The 23282-nt window shown below is 36.2% G+C and overlaps 1 protein-coding gene across 2 annotated transcripts in view; it reads right to left on the reverse strand.

The window, feature by feature from the left end:
- The window catches only part of CRISP1 (cysteine rich secretory protein 1), a 31600-nt gene extending 9524 nt beyond the window's left edge, over positions 1-22076 (reverse strand). The window contains exons 1-5 of one of the 2 annotated variants that reach the window (XM_030315698.1): positions 22000-22076; positions 15217-15278; positions 8358-8486; positions 3440-3530; positions 2207-2355 (exon numbers count right to left, since the gene is read on the reverse strand). In XM_030315698.1, the coding sequence (XP_030171558.1) occupies positions 2207-2355; positions 3440-3530; positions 8358-8486; positions 15217-15276 (429 nt within the window). In that variant the 5' untranslated portion in view covers positions 15277-15278; positions 22000-22076. Of the gene's footprint in view, positions 1-2206; positions 2356-3439; positions 3531-8357; positions 8487-15210; positions 15279-21999 lie in introns of both variants that reach the window. The other variant, XM_030315697.1, reaches the window with a different exon arrangement.
- Between the last annotated feature and the right edge of the window lie 1206 nt (positions 22077-23282).

Consider the following 23282-nt stretch of genomic DNA (forward strand, 5'->3'; position numbering starts at 1 on the left):
GTACAAGGGTATCAATCTTAAAATAAGAATTCTACTTGCTAATCTTTTACTTAGAATTTATGCATTGTTATCTATAAGTGATTAAATCTATGATTTTAAATAGGCAGATAGTCTTGAAAAAGCAGAACAAAGCTGGAAGTCTTATATTTGCCAATATCAAACCTTACTGCAAACAGTGGCACTGGCATAACAATAGACAGATAAACCTATGAACTGAAATAGAGATGCCACATATAGATCTTCACATGTATGTTCTAATGATTTTCAAGAAGGGTGCCAAGACCATTCAAGGGGGACAGAAAAGGTGGGAAAAAACTAGATATCCACACACAAGCAAATGGACAGTACCTTATACCATATAAAAAACTAACTCAAAATGGATCAAATACCTAAGTGTAAGAGTTAATATCATAAAAAACTCTTCGAAGGAAACACAAAGAAAAACCTTCATGATATTGAATTTTGCAGTAATTTCTTGAATGTGACACCAAGAGCACAGACAGAAAAGGAAAAAATAGATAAATTGGACTTTACCAAAATTAAAAATCTTTGTTCATTATAGCATACTATTATCAGAGTGAAAAGGCAGTCCATGTAATAGGAATTAATATTTGCAAATCCTATACCTGATTAAGGATAGATACCTAGAATATGTAAAGAACTCTTATAACTCAACAACAAGAAACCAAACAACCCGATTTAACCCAGCAGCTCTAATTAGAGATGGAATCTCTAAGGAATTAATTTACAAGTCATAAGTGTGGGACCATGATCTGATAGGATTTGTGTCCTTACAAGAAAAGGCACTAGAGGCACTAGAGTGCTAGCTCTGGTTCTTGTACTCTCTCTTTATTTCTCTCTTTCTCTCTCTCTCTCTCCACTCCGCCCCTCTCTCTGCAAGCATTAGCAGAGGAAAGGAAAGGAAACTCCATGCAAGGATATAGTGAAAAGAAGACAGGAAGAGAGCTCTCACAAACTATGCTGCAGAAATTCACAGACTTCCAGCCTCCAGAATTATGAGAAAATAATTTCTGTTTTTTAATCTATCCAGCCTGTGATATTTGTAATGACAGCCCAAGCAGACGAATACAGTGTGTGGATGTGAAAAACCAGAAACTTCATTGCTGCTGGGAATGTGAAATAATGCAGTTATTGTGGAAGACAATATGCCAGCTCCTCAAATAATTAATTATACATAGAATTTCCATATGATCCAGCAACTCCACTTAGGGGTGTATACTCAAAAGAATTGAAAGCAGGATATGAACAAATATTTGAACTCCAATGTTCATACTAGTCTTATTCTCGACAGCCAAAATTGGAAACAACTTAAATACCCATCAGTGGATGAATGGATAAACAACCAGTGGTAAACAGATATGATGGAATATTATTCAGCCTTAAAAAGGAATAAAATTTTGACACATGCTACAACATGGATGGATGTCAAATGAGAATATAATGCTAAGTGAAATAAGGCAGACACAAAAGGACAAAATTTTTATGATTCTAGTTATATGAGGTACCTAGAGTAATCAAATCCATAGATACAGAAGGTAGAAAGGTGATTGCCAGAGGCTGGACACAGAGGAAATGGGAAGTTGTTGTTTAACAGGTGCAGAGCTTTAGTTTGGGAAGATGAAAAGTTCTGAAGATATATAGCGGTGATTTCTGCATAAGAATTTGAATACAGTTAATGCTACTGAACATTAATGCTGCATAATTTAAAAGTAACTAAAATGACAAATTTTATAAAATATATACATATATTATATATGCATATATAGATAATTATTATGTGTCATATATGTATGTATACATAATATATGTGTATATAAATAATACTATATACATATAATTTTTTACAATAAAAATAAACTAGAAAGAAGAGGATTCTCTGTATTATAAGGTACTGTTATTTTCATTCTTTACAAATATCAAAAATGTAATATATAAGTGACGTTTTATGATTTTGTTAACTTCCAGAAAATCAAATTTATAAAAACGGAGACTAAGCAGTTAAGCAGCTTCTCCAAGCCAGCTATTGAGGGAATCACACTTCCTTGTGTTCCAAATGATAGCAGGAACTCAGTGGGTCAAGTGTAAGTTTGCAGGAAAAGGTAGAATGATTTTCTCAGTCACCTATATTCCACACATGCTTATAGTCATTTAAACAATGTGTATATTTGCAAGTAATGCAGGTTACCTGAGTATAATGCTCAATTGTTATGCCATTATCCATTGACGTCCATTCCCCATACTTGAAATATTTAGATTCGTTGTACCAGATTTCAATTACATTTGACCATGAGATAGCATAAGATGTCAAATGCATATTTTCTCCACAAAAAGTATCTGAAAGGGAGAAAACAGTCTGTGTCATACTCTATGAAACCTGGAAATATAAGAACACTTTCCTCACTTCCATTTTACGAATGTTTCTCTTATCATCTAAGCAATGTCTTATAAAAAGAAAGCTGACTCAGCTGTATCTCTGCTGGCAATCATCTTTCCCACTGATGAGTGAATTTGTGGTACTTAGGTTTGGTGAGAAGTCGACAGTAGGAGATGATGTGCAAGCTTGGAAATCAGCTCGACATTTCAGTCTCCAAGCTGATGGAGAAGGGTGAAACCAATCCAAGCAGCCTGTGTGTTGTAACAGGGCCTGTGACTTGCAAACAGCTACCCACAGGTATTCATTATGCAAGGACCATGAAACAAACATTTGCTCATTTAGCCATCCACTGGTGATGTGGGTTCTTGACCAAACATGGTATTCAGGAATTATCTACCTTTCTCTGAGACTCATATTGCTAATTCACAGGTCAACAATATTGGGCAAAGATGCCCAATAACCTGTAAATATGGAAGTTTCATTAGTATCTTTGAAATATTTTGTAACAAGCAAGTATCTCAAAAATGTTAATAATGTCTACTGGTGTAGGAAGTATTAATGGCTTTTCTGGAAACAAGCAATGATCCACCTAACATTTATGTCATGAGATGGACTCATTTTTGAGCACCTAAATTTGTTCACATGTACAGCCCAGTAGACTTGAATATAACTCACCTATCATCTGTATTAGTATTTCAAAGCCAAAGATATCCCTAATGCATTGTTGTGTGTAGCTGAAATAACTACATAGAATAGACAACTTCCAGCTATCCAGCTCTCCATCCAGTTATCACTGTATTACTCAACTATTCTATAATGTTGAGAGTTTTGATTCTTGTTTCTGATGATCAGAATCTGGAATTTGAAATTCTGAAATATCCAAGTTTAAAAATTGATAATAATAAAAGTGTAGTGGGCCACAATCTACTGCCATTTATGGGGCCCATATAATATACCAAAAGACTTAACTTACCTTTGCCAGGTTATTTAACAATCACTGAAGACTTCTGAGTACCAAGGTGAGTCATGTAGACATATACCTACTTGTAATTCGCCTCCTAGGTGCGCTGCTCTCTCTTAATTCGCACTGTGTTGACAACATTCTGGCATTTTGTGCAGCTTCCTCACTCCAGTCCTACAGTGGAAGAGTAAAGTAGAAGTGCTTGGTCTTATTGGTATTTCCATGATAATATTTTAGTTTATTGTTTCTAAAAAGCCAAGGTTAGCAATATCTTCAATTGTATAAGCTAACAATTTAAATAATATTATTAAATGTTCTGGTTAGAAGAGGAAGACGAAACTTTCAACTTACTAGTTTTGCCCTTGAATTTACAAAATCAAAATTTGGTAGTAATGCTCAGATGTAGCATTTCTCTCTCAGAAGTATGAAAGAATTTAAGTAAATGCTTTCTGTAAAACAGATCAGGGTTAGAACTCCATTCTGTTTTTTTTTTTTTAAGTTTATTTATTTTTGAGAGAGAGAGAGAGAATGCAAGAAGGGGAGGGTCAGGGAGAGAGAGGGAGACACAGAATCTGAAGCAGGCTCTATGCTGACAGCTCAGAACCTGAAATGGGGCTCGAACCCATGAACTGTGAAATCATAACCTGAGCTGAAGTTGGACAAATAACTGACTGAGCCACCCAGGCGCCCCTCCATTCTGTTATTTGATAGTAGTTTTATCTCTGAAACATTATTTAATCTCTTTGAATATGTTTCTTCCTCTATAAAATGTGACCCTCAATGCCTAATAGCTTGTTCTAAAGTTTTAATGTAATAATTCATGCAATACAATTATGATATGACAAATCTTATACTATGTGCTCGGTAAATAAATGATGGCTATGTACAGTGTCACACATCTCCATCTAAAATGACAAACGATAATAAAAAATAGTAGCTAATACTACATGCCAGGATCTGTTACCAATTCTGTATGTATATTCCCTTCTTTTGGCTCACAGAATCTCCACAAGAGAAGTACTATTATTATCCCCATTTGCAAATGGGGAAAATGAGGCACAGAGATGTTGCATAATTTCTCAGGATGACACAACCAATAAGGAACCAAAAAAAAGTAGGATCCAGCTTATTATACCTTCAGAGTGTATGTTCTTAACTCTTAATGTGTGTCAACTGTGCTGAGTTGAATAATTTTGTCAGGTGTATCTCCAAGTAAGTTGAAAGGCAGGAAGTCTATATCACCAGTTACGGGACTCTGTGGCAAAATTCTCCCTAATACTCTTTAATCCTCACAGGGTGTACATCCACTTAAAAGACTGTATCAATATCTTCACGCAACACATTATCAAGAAAAGTTGTAGGCCTTGTTTTGTAATATAGACTGAGACATAGGTCATTCACTTACTCTTCAGAATAAGTTTTGTATGACACCTAACTGTAGGCTTTGATTGTTTCATGCAACAAAAGTTGTATTTTACTGGTGGATACATTTTAACTGAGGGAGTAGAGATGACACAACACATCCCATTAAGTCCCAGGATCTCCTGGCAGTGGGAATATCATCATTGCATGCACTAATAATCTTGCCTACTATGACCAGGTTACCAAGTGATTAGGACTAGAAATCATCCGGATAATTTACAACTAGTTGCTTGTTGTGCATGTTGTGATGCACTAGCAGGTTGCTTTCTAAACAGAAGCACTTATTTCCTTGCAAGGAGTCCCACCCACTCACAGCTCTCTTGTCTGTCCTTTCTAAAAATTGGCCTCATCCAGGAGCAAAATCACTTCCTGGAGGTAGTTTGTACCCAACAACTGGTAGATGTGGGAATTGTAAATGACAGGCCACCTCCCTCCAACTAGGGCAATTCAGAAGGGCCATCCTAATTGTACAGCTTCCTGAAAAATTAGCTGAAACCTCTGTCATGACAATGTCACAACCCAGCTTTTCTATATGCCCAATGCTGCTTCTCTCTCTACCTCTACAGGTAGGTGTCATTCTGGAAATTGTTCTCCAATAAACATCCTGTGTGCTAATCTCCGTCTGAGTATGCTTATCTTGTATAACTATCTGAAACATTCATTACATACTATCTGTGGTTCAGACCTCTTTGCAGAATCTCTCTAGAATATTACCTCTGATTAATGGTGGTAAGATACTCCTTTTGGAGGGGGGAGTCATGGGTGGCTCAGTTGGTCAAGTATCTGATTCTGGATTTTGGCTGAGGTCATGATCTCACAGTTCATGGGTTCAAGCCATTTGTCGGGCTGACAGCACGGAACCTGCTTGGAATTCTCTCTCTTCCTCTCCCTCTGCCTCTCTCCTGTTCATACTCTCTCTCTCAAAATAAATAAACTTGAAAAAAAAAAGATACTCTTTTTTGGGTGATGTATCCATGATTAAAATCACAAGTGACTATTTATGGTTATTGCACCAAAGCTATGAATTCTGTCCTTAATACCTGATTCCATTTAATCAGCTTCTAACCTTATGTATGAAAACTTTTCTTTTTAGAAAACCTCTGCCTGGCAGTTATGACCAGCTCTTCAGCCCTGCTGTAACTCTATCAATTCCTTTCTTTCCATGTCCTATATATTGTTTATGGGAACAATTCAACTCCCATATTTCCTTTAAAATATGATTCAGTTTGGGGCACCTGGGTGGCTCAGTCCATTAAATGTCCAGCTCTAGATTTTGGCTCAGGTCATGATCTCGAATCTCATGAGTTCAAGCGCTGCATTGGGCTCTGTGCTGGCAGTATGGAGTCTGCTTGGGATTCTCTTTCTCTGTCTGCCCCTCCCCATCTCTCTCTCTCTTCTCTCGAAGTAAATAAGTAAACTTTAAAAAAAATAAAATAAAATATGATTCAGTTTTACTGGTGCACTTAATTTATTGTCTTGATCTTTCATAACTTTACACTTCAGCACTTGAATATATTTATTCTTACATTGTGCTCTATTTCCTTTGTAGTTACCTTTAATTCATAAAAAGTCTCTGAAATCAGAAGTTATATTTTCCATTTACTCTAAAATTTTTCTTTAGTACCTCCTAACTGTGTTTGCTTTCCTGGAAACCAAGAAGTTTGAACCCTGTTTGTCCTAAGGGAGGCAAATAGTTAAGAGCAGGTGCCTGGAGTTGGACCATTTGCATCTGAATCCTGACTTATCCAGTACTTATCACTTTGGATGTTAGCTAATTTCTCTGAGGTTCAGATCCATCATCTGCAAAATGGAGATGATAATATAATCTACATCACAGAATTATTGATTTAAATGAATTAATGTAGGGGTGCATGGTGGCTAAGTGTCTGACTCTTGATTTTGGCTCAGGTCGTGATCTCATGGTTTGTGAGATTGAGCCCCATGTGGGGCTCAGTGCTGACAGGTGGAGCCTGCCTGGGATTCTCTCTCTCCCTCTCTCTCTCACAAAATAAATAAACTTAAAATAAATAAATAAGTAAGTAAGTAAATAAATAAATAAATAAATAAATAAATGAGTTAATGTAATAAGGTTCTAAAAGAGTGCCTGTCAACAGTCAGCACAATATATATGTCAGTTACATCACTCACAATGCAAGACTGACTATGATAGCTACTGATTTTTATTGTTTTGTTTGAATAACACTTTTGATTCTAAGATAACCAAGAGATAAATTTCAAAATAATTTTTTTATTCACTTACTTTCCACCCTTTTTCATTTCCATGAGAAAGCTGTCCTTTAGACTCACCCTCCAGAGAGGGGCGCCTGGGTGGCGCAGTCGGTTAAGCGTCCGACTTCAGCCAGGTCACGATCTCGCGGTGCGTGAGTTCGAGCCCCGCATCAGGCTCTGGGCTGATGGCTCAGAGCCTGGAGCCTGTTTCGGATTCTGTGTCTCCCTCTCTCTCTGCCCCTCCCCCGTTCATGCTCTGTCTCTCTCTGTCCCAAAAATAAATAAACGTTGAAAAAAAAATTAAAAAAAAAAAAAAAAGAATCACCCTCCAGAGCCTGCACCATTTCTAACTCTTGTACCTTAGGTCCATCCAGGGTTAAAGGAATTGGGATAAAGTTGCCCAGAAACCTGAGGGATACTTCTGGGAGATAATACAAGCCTAATCACCTGGTACATCTGAGACTGACCTGAATTTGTTTGTTTTATAGCACTTAATCTGCTCACACAGCAGGTTTATAGTGGAAAGACCATTTGTCTTATCTTTTAAGGTGCAAGGGAACTGGGAAATAGATTTGTCAATATTTGTTTATCTGGCAGCACCCCCTGACTTAGAATCTGGACATCTTGCTTCTCAGGTGAGTGTCTAGCCTCTGGGCTGCTCCCCAGTGAAGACAGTTATGAAACGCCTCTCTCACTTAAAGCTCACTATGCTGACAATGCTGGCTGGCAGCATGAGCTTCAGCTGGGAGCTTGTAGTGGTCTCTACCCCAGACTTCCCCAAATCAGGATCTCAGACAGTGGGGCCCAGGAATCTGTGCTTTACCAAGTTGTTCAAGTAATTCTTAGCACGCTCAAGTTTATAAAGCACTGTCCCAGGGTATATTATGAATGGAGTTAGACTGTCTGAGTTGAATTGTTGCTCTGTCATTTAATAACTGTGATTTTGGGAGAGGGCATCCAGGTAGCTCAGTTGGTTAAGCATCTGGCTCTCAATCTTGGCTCAGATCATGATCTCATGGTTTGTGAGTTCGAGCCCCACACTCCATGCTGGCAGTGTGGAGCCTGATTGGGATTCTATCTCCCTTCTCTCTCTGCCCTGCTCTGCTCACACACGCTCTCTCTCTCTCAAAATAAATAAATAAACTTTAAAACCAACCAAACAAAAAATCACTGGTTTGGGGAAAGTTACATACCTTCTCCATGCCTCTGTTTCTTTTGCTGCTAGGTCAAAGTTTTCTTTGGGAAGACCAAACTTTTAGTAGATTGAAAGTGAATAGAAGTTAAGTAAAAGCTCAGTTAACACTATTACTACTACTGACATCATCGTCGCTGCTATTTAATTAATCTTACCATCTTCAGCATGTTGCTGGCTGATGGAATTACCCCTCTCCTGAGGTTGTTATGTACAGTAACGATTTCTTCTTGGACAGTTGCCAATTCAGTGAGGAGTGTGTTGTATGGAACTGGAGCTGGTTTTGCCTGTTACCAGAAAGCTATTAATTAGTGTCGCTTCTTCCATGTGCAATTCGTCTTATATAATATATCACTGGCAGACCTATAGCAGTATGCATTTGTGGTTTATATTGAATAAATCACGATCTACAGCATTTTAAAATTTACGATAGCTCAGGAGATTAGTTTCCATTTCTCCTGTGCTATTTCTGTGGGTTTCTGAATGTCATCTGACATTTTATAAGTCTATAGCATAATGCACTGAATGCTCTGTGATTCTTTCCCCCCCCCCCCCCCCCAGTTTATGATTGGTACTTTGGGCCATGTTAAAGCACTTTTTATCAGGCAATATGAATCACAGTGGAAGATATCTTGATTCCCTTCCTTGGCTCCTTCCCCACCCCATTTACTGTAAGTGTTTTCCTTGTTTCCCAAATAAACCACTTGCACTTGAATACAATCTTAAGGATGTGTCTAATCTAAGAGTTTCATTATTGAATACAAAGCCCCTACTATCTCCAATTCAGAGTCTATATTTTTATCTAATGCAAATGAAAAAAGCATTAATGTTTACATCTGTATGTGTACATATAAAGTAGAATGCAAATCAGCTACAATCTAGAATTCCTGACTGTTCTTTTAAGCTGTTTACCTTTTATCCTTCAACTAACAAGAAAACTAAATGACCTTAATATTTTGTGTTAGCATTTGGGGAACCTGGGTGGCTTAGTCCGTTAAGCATCTGGCTCTTGATTGAAGCTCGGGTCATGATCCTCTCACAGTTTGTGGAATCGAGGACTACATCTGGCTCTGTGCTGACAGCATGGAGCCTGTTTGGGATCCTCTCTCTCCCTCTCTCTCTGCTGCTACCCCACTCACACACTGTCTCTCTCAAAATAAATGAAGAAACATATTTTAAAAATTAAAAAAATATTTTAGGTTAGCGTTAATTGCTATAAAAAGCAGCTTCATTCGTGTGTATGTTATGTATCACATTTACTCATGCCTTTTACTAAAAAAAAGTGGCAAAATCTGGGTAGTATAATTTGAGTAGTATCTATTTATTCCTCAGCTACCACAGGGCTATCAGCAGAGTTTCTGAATGGATGAGATCCAACACCATACCTTATTCAAATAGAGTAGTTATTGTCATTTACTTTATGCCAACATAAAATGGTATGGGGGAAAGGCAAAAATATGAAATCCGGAGGACCCCTCTAGAGACTGTCCCCTGTGAACATCATTTTCAAAAACACATTCATGTGATGCTATTTTCCTTTATACTCCAGGTAGCTCTAGTCTAGACTACAGGAAAGGTGGGGAACCCACCAGAATCCCTTTACCATTTCCAAGACATAACTTCCCTTGCTCCTCTGAACTCTGCTCCACTGAAACTCATGACATATTGCTCTACCCTCTCATCACTGACCGTTTACTCTCCTATGACAGTTTCCCTATTACTTCCTCTCATTCACAGAAATTGGGTCTCCTGAAACAAATTCATCCTGTCCACCCATTTCTTCAGTCAACTCAAGGACTGCCGCATTCACATGGATGACTCCAGCCACCTGATATCTCAGGCCCTTGAATTCTCCCTCTCTTAGATGGTTCCTCCAAGTGTCTTTAGTCTCCACCATGATGATCACAGTCTATATCTCATAATCACTGCCAAGTGCCATACCTCCCAAATCCCCTGGGCAAACTTTTCCCTGCCTCATCAGTTCCTGCTCTTCCAAGTTGCCAAGGTCAATCACTCTTTTCAACATATTCTAGCCTTCTAGCTCATCATTTTCTCCATGTCCCTGCTCTTGAATTTTCTTTCTTTTCTATTCATGTACTCTTATTTCAACAACTCTCTTGCTAAAATATCGAATCTTTTCCCTGCCCATCATTATTTAGGAACACCCCCACTTTGGATGGGACCAAAAATTTCTTTGCCTGCATGGAGTCAGATGAGCATTGTCAGAAAAATATCCCACAAAATGACAGATATTGGTGTCATCCCAAATCAGGATTTCTAATCTCAAATTGCTCGTTAATTTTTCTCATCAATTCTATTAATTTACCTCGTTAACTCACTTTGTCTTTTTCCACAATGTTATTGTAGAACTTGTGCACTCTACCTCAGTAACATTTACTTCTCTCAGCAGATTGTGATATGTGCTAGTTTCCTCAGTAAAGAGACAATATCTGATGATAGCTATTTTAGGTTCTCTTGGCCAGTCTACCAATCTGCCTATATCTGTTCTCATTCTTTCCCCCTTACCTTTTGTGGTACTACTGAACAGGTCATACTTTGTTGTTGTTGTTGTTTGCTGTTGTTGTTGTTTTTAAACTATTTTATTGAGGTATAATTGACATGTGAAAGCTATACACGTTTAATGTATACAATTCAAGGAGTTGGGTAAGTATACACTTGTGAAACCATCAAGACCATAAACAAACAAACAAACAAAAAAACAAAAGACCATACATAACAATCACCTCTCAAAGATTGTCCCTGCCCCCTTTATTATAACTATTGTTATTATTTTGTGTATATTGTAAAACATGTAACTTAAGACTTACCCTCCTGGCAAATTTAAAACTGGATATCCACATGCAAAAGAATGAAATTAGATCCTTATGCCATAGATAAAAATCAACTCAAAATGGATTAAAGACTTAAATGTAAGACCTGAAATCAGAAAACTCCTAGAAGAAAACATAAGTATAAAGTTCCTTGACATTTGTCTTGGCAAGCACAGACAATAAAAGTAAAAATAAACAAGTGGGATTATATCAAACTAAAAAGCTTCTGCACAGCAAGAATTGTTTCCTTAACAATCAACAAAATGAAAAGACAATTTAATGAATGGGAGAAAATATTTTAAGCTATATACCTGATAAGGGGTTAATATCCAAAATATATAAAAACTCATGTAACCCAATACAAAAAAAAAACCAAAAAAAAACCCAACAAATAACCTGATTAAAAAAATACACAAAGGACCTAAACAGACATTTTTCCAAAAAAGACATATAAATGGTCAACGGGGTATATGAAAATGTACTTAACCTCATTGATCATCAGGGAAATAAAGGTGAAAACCACAATAAGATATCACCTCAGCTATTAGGTGCACTATTGTTAAAAAACAAGATTTCAAATGTTGCAAGGATGTGGAGAAAATGGTGGGGCGCCTGGGTGGCGCAGTCGGTTAAGCGTCCGACTTCAGCCAGGTCACGATCTCGCGGTCCGTGAGTTCGAGCCCCGCATCAGGCTCTGGGCTGATGGCTCAGAGCCTGGAGCCTGTTTCCGATTCTGTGTCTCCCTCTCTCTCTCTGCCCCTCCCCCGTTCATGCTCTGTCTCTCTCTGTCCCAAAAATTAAAAAAAAAAAAAAAAAAAGAAAATGGAATCCTGATACACTGTTGGTGGAAAGGTAAAATGGTAGAGCCATTATGGAAAATAGTATAACAGTTCCTCAAAAAATGAAAAAAAAAAAAAGTCATTCTTTCAAAAGCTTTGTCCCCAGTGTTATTTACCCCATTCTCTTCCACATTTTCCCAAATTTCACATTACTCATTATCTTTCCAGTATATCTTCTACCATTCTTTTGTCTTGGTCCTTCCCACTGGCATTTACTCATAATCATGTTGCTGGTAACTTAAACAAACAAAACTTTGCATTTATTCCACTTCCCCATTCAATCACTGTACTTTATACTTTCCTTCCCTATCACAATTTCTGAAAATGTTGCCCATACTGGCTGTTTGTAATTTCCCACCCTCCAGTAATATAGTCTGCATTCACCCTTCCCCCACTTATTCCAGTAAAACAAAAGTTCTATAGTAGGAGTAATATACCCCGTCTCAAGCTCCTCTTCCTTTTCCTGGAATTAAACAATGTCTGGAGAAATTTCTGGTTGTCATGACTGGGTTGGGGCGAGTACTCTGCCATTTTGTAGATACAAGTCAGTGATTTTGCTAAACACCCTGAAAGTTTCAGGACAGACTCCCCTGACAAAAAATTATTCCATACAAAATGCCAGTAGTTCTGAAGTTGAGATATTTTGTTTTGAAACAGCTCCTATTAAGGTCACAACAAGCTTAATTTGTAAGTTCAATATTCTTGTAATGTCTTCATTCTACTCGATCTATTGGCTGCTAACTCCTCTGACTAAGCTCTCAGTATAGAAATAGTCTTTCTCTCCATGTAAGGGACAACACATTCTCTTCATTTTTTCTCCTACCTCTCAGATTTCTCTTTCCTCACCTGGACTGACTATGGCTATAGCCTGACCTCCTACTGGCCTCCCAGCCTTCAAATACATACCAACCCCCCTACACTCTCCTTCCAACCCCTCTATCCAGTCTTCCACAATCCATTCTGCAGGAATCTACCAGAGTAAATATTTCACAACACTGACACAATGGGACTGTTTCCTGTTAAGTCTTTCAACAATTTCTTAGAAAGAAAAACTAAATCTTTTATAAGGTCTATGAAGATCTTGCTGACTTCTCAGCCTCTACTTAAGACATGCTCCCCTACTTTTCTCTGCTTTTGTCTAAGTGATTTTCTTTTAATTATTGTAATGTGCCAGCTTCTGTTCTGCCTCAGGGTATTAGTCCAAGCCTGTCACTTTGTTAGTATCCTCTTTTGGCTTGCTCTACTAGGTGATGACAATTAACCCTTCAGATCTCAGGTCTACCACCGCCTCATTCCAAGAGAAGTCTCTAATTACCTCAGACAAGATCAGATCTCCTTATTACCTGATCACGATTTCCTGTACTTTTCCTACAAAGATCTTTTTGTGTAACATCTACTAGATTCTCACAGAAAACTATATCTCAGTAAAAAGTGATTTTTGTCCAAGTAGATGCCTACTATCTCAGTAAACTCTAACATTGAAGGGGAGTTTAAAATAAGATTCAAGCCTGGTAGTCTATTTGGTCTCTACTTGGAGTCTAAAAAGGGAATATATCATACTGTTTATTTTCATTGGACAAAGAGGAACAGTTTGTTTTTTACTTCAACTAGGCTTAATGTTTAAATTTTATGTAATGAATTTGTGTTTGGGGCTTAATTTGTTTTATGTTTTTTTTTTTTTTTCATTTAAAATTCTTAAGCCTTGGAATACCTGGGTTGCTCAGTCCATTAAGCATCCTAGTCTTGATTTTGACTCAGGTCATGATCTCACAGTTTGTGAGTTTGAGCCCCAAGTCAGGCTCCTCACTCTCTGAATGGAACTTGCTTGGGATTCTGTCTCTCCCTCTCTCTGTGTCCCTTCCCTGCTCTCTCTCTCTTTCTGTCAATATAAATAAATAAACTTTAAAAAATTCTTAATTTTTTAATTTTGCCTTAGTTTTCTGAGCAAATTTTCTGTAAAATTACATGCAAATATTCCAATAATTATCTTTCTATAGAATGTATACATGTTGTTTTATCAATGCCTTCCAACCCTTTCATATTTTTCCTTTGTATTGTTGGTCAGTAAATGGACTAGGCTCTGGTTGCGTTGACGGGAAAGGGTTCTACTTACCTGCTTTTTGATCTGGGCTTTTAACTTTGATACTGATTCCTTCTTTCACATGGCAGCCTGAGCCAGGCAGTCTCCTGGAACGTGAGCTAAATGACCTAGACTAGACCAACCCAGACTATGCTTTAAAGGCAAAGGTAGCGTTCTTGCTGCCTTTCTTCTTTCCCTCTGATGGAGGCTATGTTTAGGTTTTCCTTACTTTGAAGTGTGAATATCCCCCCTTCATACTGTGGAAGTAAAATGGGAAGATAATCAAAGAGAAGGAAGGAGAACTCTTCTTTAAGACTCTACTTCCAACTTACTAGAGCACTATTGAGTATTAGACAAGAGGTCTACCTGGTTTCTCTTTGTGGAAGAGGTGTGAATAATAAGACCCAAATCAGCACCCCAATAGTCTGATATATATAGATTTTTTTCATTTATAAAATTAGATGCCTTCCAATCTTGACTTCTCCAAGCTAGCCCATGAAATCATAGAAATCACTCATATGTGTGCTCATCATAAAAATATTTTGGATATGTTAAAAAATGTAATTTTTAAAATATCATTGAGGCTATATAGAGATACATATTATTGGGTGATCATAAAATCCTAAGGCCCTATACCTTATACCATTGAATGTTTTGTTTTTATTTTGTAATACTGAAGTTACTGCCTTTAATAAGTAGTAGGATGCAGACCTCATATATTGACTCCATTGCTTACAGTTCCTCACACTTCTCTTCTTGCTGTTCACACCTTTCATTTTATATTTAATTTTGATATGTTTAATTCTTGTTATAGTCACAAATCAAATGGTTCAATTGGGATATGGAAATACTTACTTTTTCTGGGTTAAACAAAATCCAAACATTTTTTTTTTCCCATTTAGTCATAGAAAATGCATGGATTGGCTATATGCTCTACATTCTCAGCTTTTTTAATCATCCAGAGGGGCTGTAAATGAAATTGGCATGAGCCCATGGAGCTAAACTGGTTAGGTTTACTTTCAAGCTCTGCCACTTGCCAGTATTCTGACATTGGCCACATGACTTCACCTCCATATGCTTTGGTTCTTTTCCCTGCAATACGAAATTCAGAGTGGTACTTGCATGCTAGAGTCTATGGTGAGACAGAGGTGAGTAAAGGGCATAGCATCCACATAACAATGTCTATAATGAAATGAGTTCTACAGGAGGAGCTCTTATCCTTTCCTGGAAAGTAATTATGAAACATATAATCCTCACATACTCTTACAATCAAAATAGTCAGGAAACCAGCAGTGGCAGCCAAATACAATAAGTGTTTCATTGTCATCCCTGAAAAGAAAACATAAATTTAGGTTATTGTCAACTCCTAGAATAATGTGTTATAATAAAGCTTTTTTCAAACCACTTCTGCAGTACATTTGCATTTTCTGCAAAAAGAGACCTGTAGGATCAGAACAAAATTGAATATGTTAGTCAGTGGAACCAACAGAGGAGAACAGAACTGTGATTTGAAGCATGGTAGATTTCATGTCTTAATCCCCTGAACCTTTGAATATGTTACATTACATGACAAAAGAGAATTAAGGTAGCAGATGGAATCCAAACTGCTAATCAGCTGACTTTAAAGTAAGGAGATTATCCTGGACTATCCGTGTGAGCTCATAAGGGTACTAAATGTGGAAGAGGGAATCAATGTCAGTGATGGATCATGAGAAAGACTGGACCCACCCATTGCTAACTTTGAAGAAAGAAGAGACCATGAGCTAAAGAATGTGGGCATTCTCTGGAAGTAAGAAAAGGCAAGGAAATGGATTCTCCCCTGGTACTTCCTCCTTGAGTCTTGATTTAGCCTGCCCAGTGAGAACCATTTGGACTTTTGACATCTAGAACTGTAAGATAATAAATTTGCATTGTCTTGAGACACTAAGTTTATAATAATTTGTTACAGTAGCAACAGGAAAATGATATAAAAACACAACAGGATTATATTTGAATTGTCTATTACTCACAGAGAAGAGATGTGATCATAATACTGGTAATTTATATGCATGACTTACAAATATTCTGTGTATATGATCACTCTGCTGAGAATGATCAGGAAAATCAGAGCTAGTATACTCTTTCCTTTATTTCTGTTTGATAAGGTAGTTGACTCTAGGTTATTAAATTTAGCAAATGTACGTTATTAAATTTGGTTAACACCTTCTTTTAATAATCTGCCAACCTTATTTCTGAATCAGTCCTGCTGGGTTGAAAGCAGAAAAGGCTAACAGTTCTCATTTTAAACAAAACTTTCAAAGACAGGTTAAATGATTTGTGCAGAATTATACACATGATAATGATTGGCCATTGCTTTCAACCTTCCCCCACCCACTGCCAAACATGATATGAGGGGAATTCTGTAAATAATCTTTTACATAATCTTTAAAAAATCCAGTAAAACATATTCACCCTGAGTTAACTGAAGAAAAAATAAAATAAAAAGAGTTTCTGCAGTATAATAAGTTGATATACATACATTAATATATGTATACATTAATATATATACATTTTATGCATTAATATTTGTACCCACCACACTGAGGTGTTATTATTCCAGTTGGTCCCCATTATGAAGCTGTCTATAACTTCTGTTGTTGCATTTTCTGAGGAGAATTTTGGGGTGGTGGTGTGTATGCTCATTATCTTAATTGCTATGATGTTTTCTTGAGTACACACTAAGACGTACCTTAATTATACCACAAAAACACTGTTATAAAAGGTTTAAGAAATTAAAAAAAAATACCTGGTTCACACCAGTCAAACAACTTGTTTGTTTTGAGGCCATTTACATTTAGTCTTTCAAGTATTTTTTTCCTTATATACAAATTTAGTACTTAGATTTCCTTGTAAACAAATAATTTGTATAAAATATTGTATCCTATTTTTCCCAGAATTTCAATTCATATATTATTATTATTATATTATTATTATTATTATTACTTATGTATATTTTAACATAAGCACCAAGCCATTTTTAGGATTTTTTTCATGAGTAACCATTGGATTTGTGCTCCAAAATTGAAATCAATTGAAATCTTTGGAATTTTTTTTAAGATGACATAAATCTAATTTTATTTCTAAGTGTACCTGATATATAATAGTGTTTAATAAATATTTAATAAATGAATTAATTTTTGTACAGGTGAAAAATTGGCTAATTCAGACACGCATGCCCATGCAGACACACACATACACACACACACACACACACACACACACACACACACACGTGCATAATCTGTCAATTCACTATACTGAGATACAATAAAACTCATACTGATCCTGGAGTTAAAATACTAGCATTTTATCCTAGGCCCTCCTATTATCTATGATGCTGGCAAATACACAAGTTCTGTTAAAATCAACTTCCTTTTGTTTAGAATGAAGTCCAATATGCCAGAGATACAGATGGCATATCACGGCTATGTAACACAACCAGTTCTTTAGAGTTTAATTACTTTTTTTTTTTTTTTCAGAATGCTGCAATCTGCTTAATGGGCTTCATAATCCATGTTTAAAAGCATATCATATTTTGTAAATGGCTTCTAATTAATTCTGATAAAAGGCCTTTGAAAACATACAGCATTACCCATATTATTGTAAATGTATAAATACAACCTGGATATTTTACATACCAATATAATATATTTCTTCTGTCATAAATGGGTGAAAAAATCATTGTTCTATGATATAAGATGCATAAGGAATTTGATACAATATTGTGTAGTGATGATTTAAAGCCAGGATTTGTAACCCATGCAAGAATTGAAAGCAATCACAAGATAACTATTGTGACTCCTGAGAGTGATCACGGGACAATTAGTGTCAATGGGGATTATCGTTATTTTAGCATTTTTGGCTCCTTCAAAGAGCTTTGGTTTTTTTTTCATTAGCATATAATTTATTAATAACTAGCTACAGCTCCTTGGTGGCTCTGTGTTGAAAATCTTTTATTTTTTTTTGAGGTATAATTGACATATAATATTTTATTGGTTTCAAGTGTACAACATAGTGATTTGACAGTTGTATACATTGTAAAATGATCACTACAATAAGTCTAGTTACCATCTGTCATCTTACCAAGTTAACACAGTATTATTAAGTATATTCTCTATGCTTTATTCCCTAGGAATTATTTATTTTATAGCTGGAAATTTGTGCTTATTAATCCTTTCACTCATTTCACCCTCCCAACCTGCCCCTCACCACCTTCCTCCTGGAAACCACCTATCTGTTCTCTGTGTCTATGACTCTAGGGTTTGTTTTTTAGATTTGACCTAAAAGTGAAATAATGTGGTATTTGTCCTTTTTTGTCTAAGTTTACTTGGCATAGTTAAGGGCAAATTAAGGGCAAACTCAAAGTTAAGGACAACTAAACTGGAGAGTAATGCTAAAATAGAACCCTCAGATCCTGGACCTCAAGTTTTGGCTTGAGATTTATGAATAGGTAAAATGTGCACACTCAATTCTTCAGAGAACAGAGGCTACAAGGAAAAAAGGAGGATATCTTTGTTTATTGAAGAGTCAAATATGCACTTGGAGCAACTGAATCAAAACATGAAGGTAAAGGTTAATAATCAGACATTGGTAATATATTAAGCATTTTTTAATAAGGATTGAATCCAGGTAATTATGAAACTGTATCTGTTAGCCAAGAATTATTATGAAGTACAGATTTTGGGGCCTGGGTTAGACCTCAGAGATAGAGTTCAAGGGTCAGTCTAAAGGGTTGGAAACAGCAGACAATAGACAGAGATTTGGGCAAACAGGGAATCCTGCAAAAGTTATCCCACACAAAGGTGAAGACATAGAGGTTAGAATTGGAGAGCATGACTCAAAGGTCGAGTAGCGGTTGTAGGGGTGGAGAAATAAGTGAGTCCAGGGTGAGAGGGTCTGGGGACCCAGACTGAGGCATATTCACTAGAGAATTAGATCAGATTGATGGCTGGGCCTGGATCAGTGCTAAACTCCAGAATGGTCTAAATGATTCCCCATTGCCTGGATAGCTGCAAACCTCAGGACCAAGTAGGTCATATTAACCAAGGAATTATAGTTACACATACCCAAGGAAGTGCACCTTTTCTGAACAGAACTATTATGGAAGCTGCAGAAATATTACCTCACTGATTTCAGTATCAAAACCTACTTAACACAATTATTTTATATGCAATAGATAATTTTAAGCCAAAACTCTTAAAATATTTTTAGATAATAACACCAGAAAATTGATATACTGATTATTTAAATTATTTTTCTTATATTTAAGTTTTCCTAGCAGAAAATGAGCAGAATGTGGATATTTGCAAGTTAATATTTAGTAGAAGGAAAAGGCTGAGAATTGATTACTGCCCTCTAGCAAGCCCTTGGGAATATATTCTCACATATTAACTTGGCTAGACCATGACTTTCCCAGAAAGCATTTACACAAAGAAGCCCTTCCTTTCCTGAACCAAAGACGTAGGGAGAATAAGCTCTGTAAAGGAACATATCATCAATCTTTCTTTCTTTGCCTCTGTGAATTTGTCAATTAAAAAAATTACTAAGGTAAAAATTACATTTTGTAAAGTACATAAATTTTAAGTATACAGACTGATAAATTTGTAAATATGTACATACCTGTGTAACCACAACCCAAATCAATAAGTATAGTAGTTCTAGCATTATTGGATCTAGAGCATCCTTTATTCCCCCTTTCAGTCAGTAAGTCCCAAGAGTAAAAAACGTTCTGATTTCCAGAGCTGTGGGTTAATTTTATTAGTTTGAAAATTCATATAGGTAGAATATATATTTTTAGTATTTAACCTCTTCCCCTTAATAGGCCTATGAGACTGATTCATGTTGCATGCAAAGCTTATTTTTGTTAATAGCTGTGTAGTATTGTACTGTATGCAGACAATATAATTTATTTATCCATTCTATTATTAATGAACGTTTCATGTATTTTCAGTTTAAATCTATTATGAATAAAACTTATATAAACATTTTGTCCATGGGTCTTTTGGTGCATATTAGTATTCATTTTTTGGGAGGCAGATATATACCCAAGAATGAAATTATTGGGTTATATGGTATACATATGTTTTCTTTTAGTAGGTACTATCAAAGAATTTTCCAAAGGAGTTCTAGAAGTTAATACTTTTATACTTCCATCAACTTTACATCCTCACTCATACTTGGTAGTCTCAGTTTTTTTTTTTAAATGATCTATTATGTTTTGTAGTAGTATTTATCACAGTTTTTAATTTGTATTTGTCTAATTGCTAATGATATTGAACACATTTTTGTATGTTTATCAGGCACTTTGATACCGTCTTTCATAAAGTCTCTGTCAAAGCTTTTGCCTGCTGTTATAATTAGGTTGGCTGTCATTATTATTATTATTATTATTATTGATTTGTAGGAATTCTATGTTCTTGATATAAAGTGTGGTGTTTAAATGGGGTATCTCTTGATTAGATGGGGACCCCAGATGTGGGGTGATGTGCGGGTGGAAGCCAATGGCATTGGAGGTTAAAGAATTCACTCAAGGCAGAACAAAGGAGATAGTTTATGGAACACACCACAAAGAAGCAGCAGGCAGGACAGTGGAGAAGAGACTGTTTGCAAGGAGATAGTGGGAGGGGACTATTTTTAAAGGGGGAAGATGAGTGGTGTGCCTGGGTGACTCCAACGGTTGAGCCTGAGACTTTGACTCAGGTCCTGATCTCACAGTCTGAATTCGAGCCCCCACTCAGGCTTTGTGCAGACAGCTCGGAGCCTGGATCCTGCTTCGGATTCTGTGTCTCCCTCTCTCTCTGATCCTCCCCCACTAGTGCTCTGTCTCTATCTCAAAAAATAAAATAAAATAAATTAAAAAATAAATAAAAAATAAAAAAATAAAGGGGAAGATGAGGAAGTAGGGAAACTAATGGAATCTTCCCTTTATTGTTATTTGTGCCTAGATGTAAGTAGCCCATTGGTTAGTTAGGGCCTAAGGATATTTTGAAATGGGTCACCTGATGGACCTGTTTGTATTCAGCCAGTTGGTCACTATAGCCCTTTCTACATTCCATTGCTCAAGCCTGTTTGACTAAAAGCAGCCTATACATGAAATAATTGTCAAATGTATGTGTTGCTAATATCTTCTCTTAGTCTGTGGATTATTTTTTGAAGTATTAATGGTATCTTTTGTTAAACAAAAGGTCTTAATTTAAATATGTCGTTTATTTTTTCTCTTTATGGTTAATGTGTGTCTATGCATGTGTGAGTGAAAAAAGAGAGAGGAAAAAGAGAGATCCTATTTAAGAAATTTCAATCATCCCAAAATCATGAGTCATTAAGCTATTTTCTTGTATAAACTTGATTCAAGACTGATGAAAACATCCCAAAGCTGGAAGACTTATACTATCAGATATCAAGATTTATTATAATGCTGTAGTAATTAAGACAAAGAACCATAGGTACAAGTATAGATATGAACCAAAGTAATTCAAGCCATATAATGGAAAACACAAACAGATTCAGGTATATACTTACCTGATTTATGGCAACCCATGAAATGCCTGGTTACTCCCCTTGGTAAAATTTGAAACTAGCCTGCCTTCAATTACAAAAGAGACAGAGGCCACTGCCTTTTGAATATGACTGCCTGGTTATTTTTGCAACAGTGTCATATAGTTTCTGAAATATCTGAGATATCTACCTTCATTCTTTAAGATCTATGTAACTAGATGGTAATTGGCCCTCCATGAAAAATAGTGTCTTTGTGCACTGCCACAAGAAGTTTATGAGAATGATCTGAATTAGTAATATTACCTTATATTTGTATGGTATGTCTAAGTATATTAATCCCCTTATTAAAAGCATGGAAATAATAAGCATTTCCTTCTGGATTATAATGGATAGTGTTAAGATAAGACTGCATATAATCTCTTATTTAACATCATGACAATCCAATTAGGTACTCATTTGTCATTAACCTCACTTTTCAAATAAGTAAACTGACACTTAAAGACATTATATAACTTACCCAAGTTTGTACAGTTTGTAAAATTCAGTGTCCTGATGAGAACCGGATATTTGGCTACATGGTGTGCCCTTGCTTTAAACAATACTCTGCAGGGAAGATTTGCTCTATGAGGAAGTCAGTGCAAGGAAAATGCTTACAAGAGATCTGAGAATTTACAGCAGACAAAGGGTGAGTGTATAATAATCAGAACAAAGCTAAAGACCGTGAAGATTGCAAATCATGATTGTGGAGGCATTTCTAGTTTAGAATCCAGACAACGTCATCAATGGAGCTCACCCATCTTAAACTTCCTCGTGTTGAAGGAGTTGCAAAGATTAGCTGCATAATTCAGTGGAGCCACAATCAGATAACAAAGCCACAATCAGATACTTAAATGGAAAGAAGCCCCATGGCCCAGATAAGGGAAGAAATTTATCAGCTTTATTACATTCATACATGCAATCACTCAATAAATATTTATTGAGGCATTACTAGGAATCATGTCCTCTTTTAGACACTGAGGATACATAGAATAACCAAACATAAACCGCACAATCTCATGAAGTCTGCAGTCTAGTCCCTGCAAATAGTATATTCAGTGCATTTATGGCAGCTACACTATAAATGCCTGGCACTTTGACATTCTGGGAATGAAAAGATAAATAGTCCGCTTTCCTCAGGATCTTCTTGTCCAACAGGAAATCCACATGCAATATGGGAGCATTCTATTAGAAATTTGCCCAGAAGTTACGTAGCAACAACTAACTGAAAAGTCTGGATATTCTAAATTTTATTATGCTACATACTAAATAGTAAAATATTAAGTACTCCAGATTTTATCTGAGCTAGATGATGATGAATAAATAGGACTTTAACAGCAAAGAAGGATGGCACAGACAGAAATAATCTTTGAGAGGAGAAAAACCAGTATGAAACTAATGTAATCAGATGTTTTATTATTCTGAAAATTTGTTTTATTATTTTGAAAATTATTCTGAAATATTATTCTGAAAATTTGTTATCTGAAAATTCTGAAAATATGAGTGTGTGGCCATTTATATTGAAATCTCTATCTACATCACATACTGGTATTGTTGTGGGATTTTTTTTTACCACAATACTTGGGATTCGTTGTCTCGTGCTTTGAAGAATGGAGAAGTAGACACAAAATGAGCAGCTGGTAAAAGTTTATTAGAGTATAAGATCAGAAAAGAAGAATAGTATGAAAGTTCTCTTTAGCAAGAGAGATATTTGAAAGTGAATGCCCAAGGACTATAGGCGAGGGTCTTTGTTTTATAAGGTTC

This window comes from Lynx canadensis, chromosome B2, assembly GCF_007474595.2.
Source record: "Lynx canadensis isolate LIC74 chromosome B2, mLynCan4.pri.v2, whole genome shotgun sequence".
Taxonomy (NCBI): Eukaryota; Metazoa; Chordata; class Mammalia; order Carnivora; family Felidae; genus Lynx; species Lynx canadensis.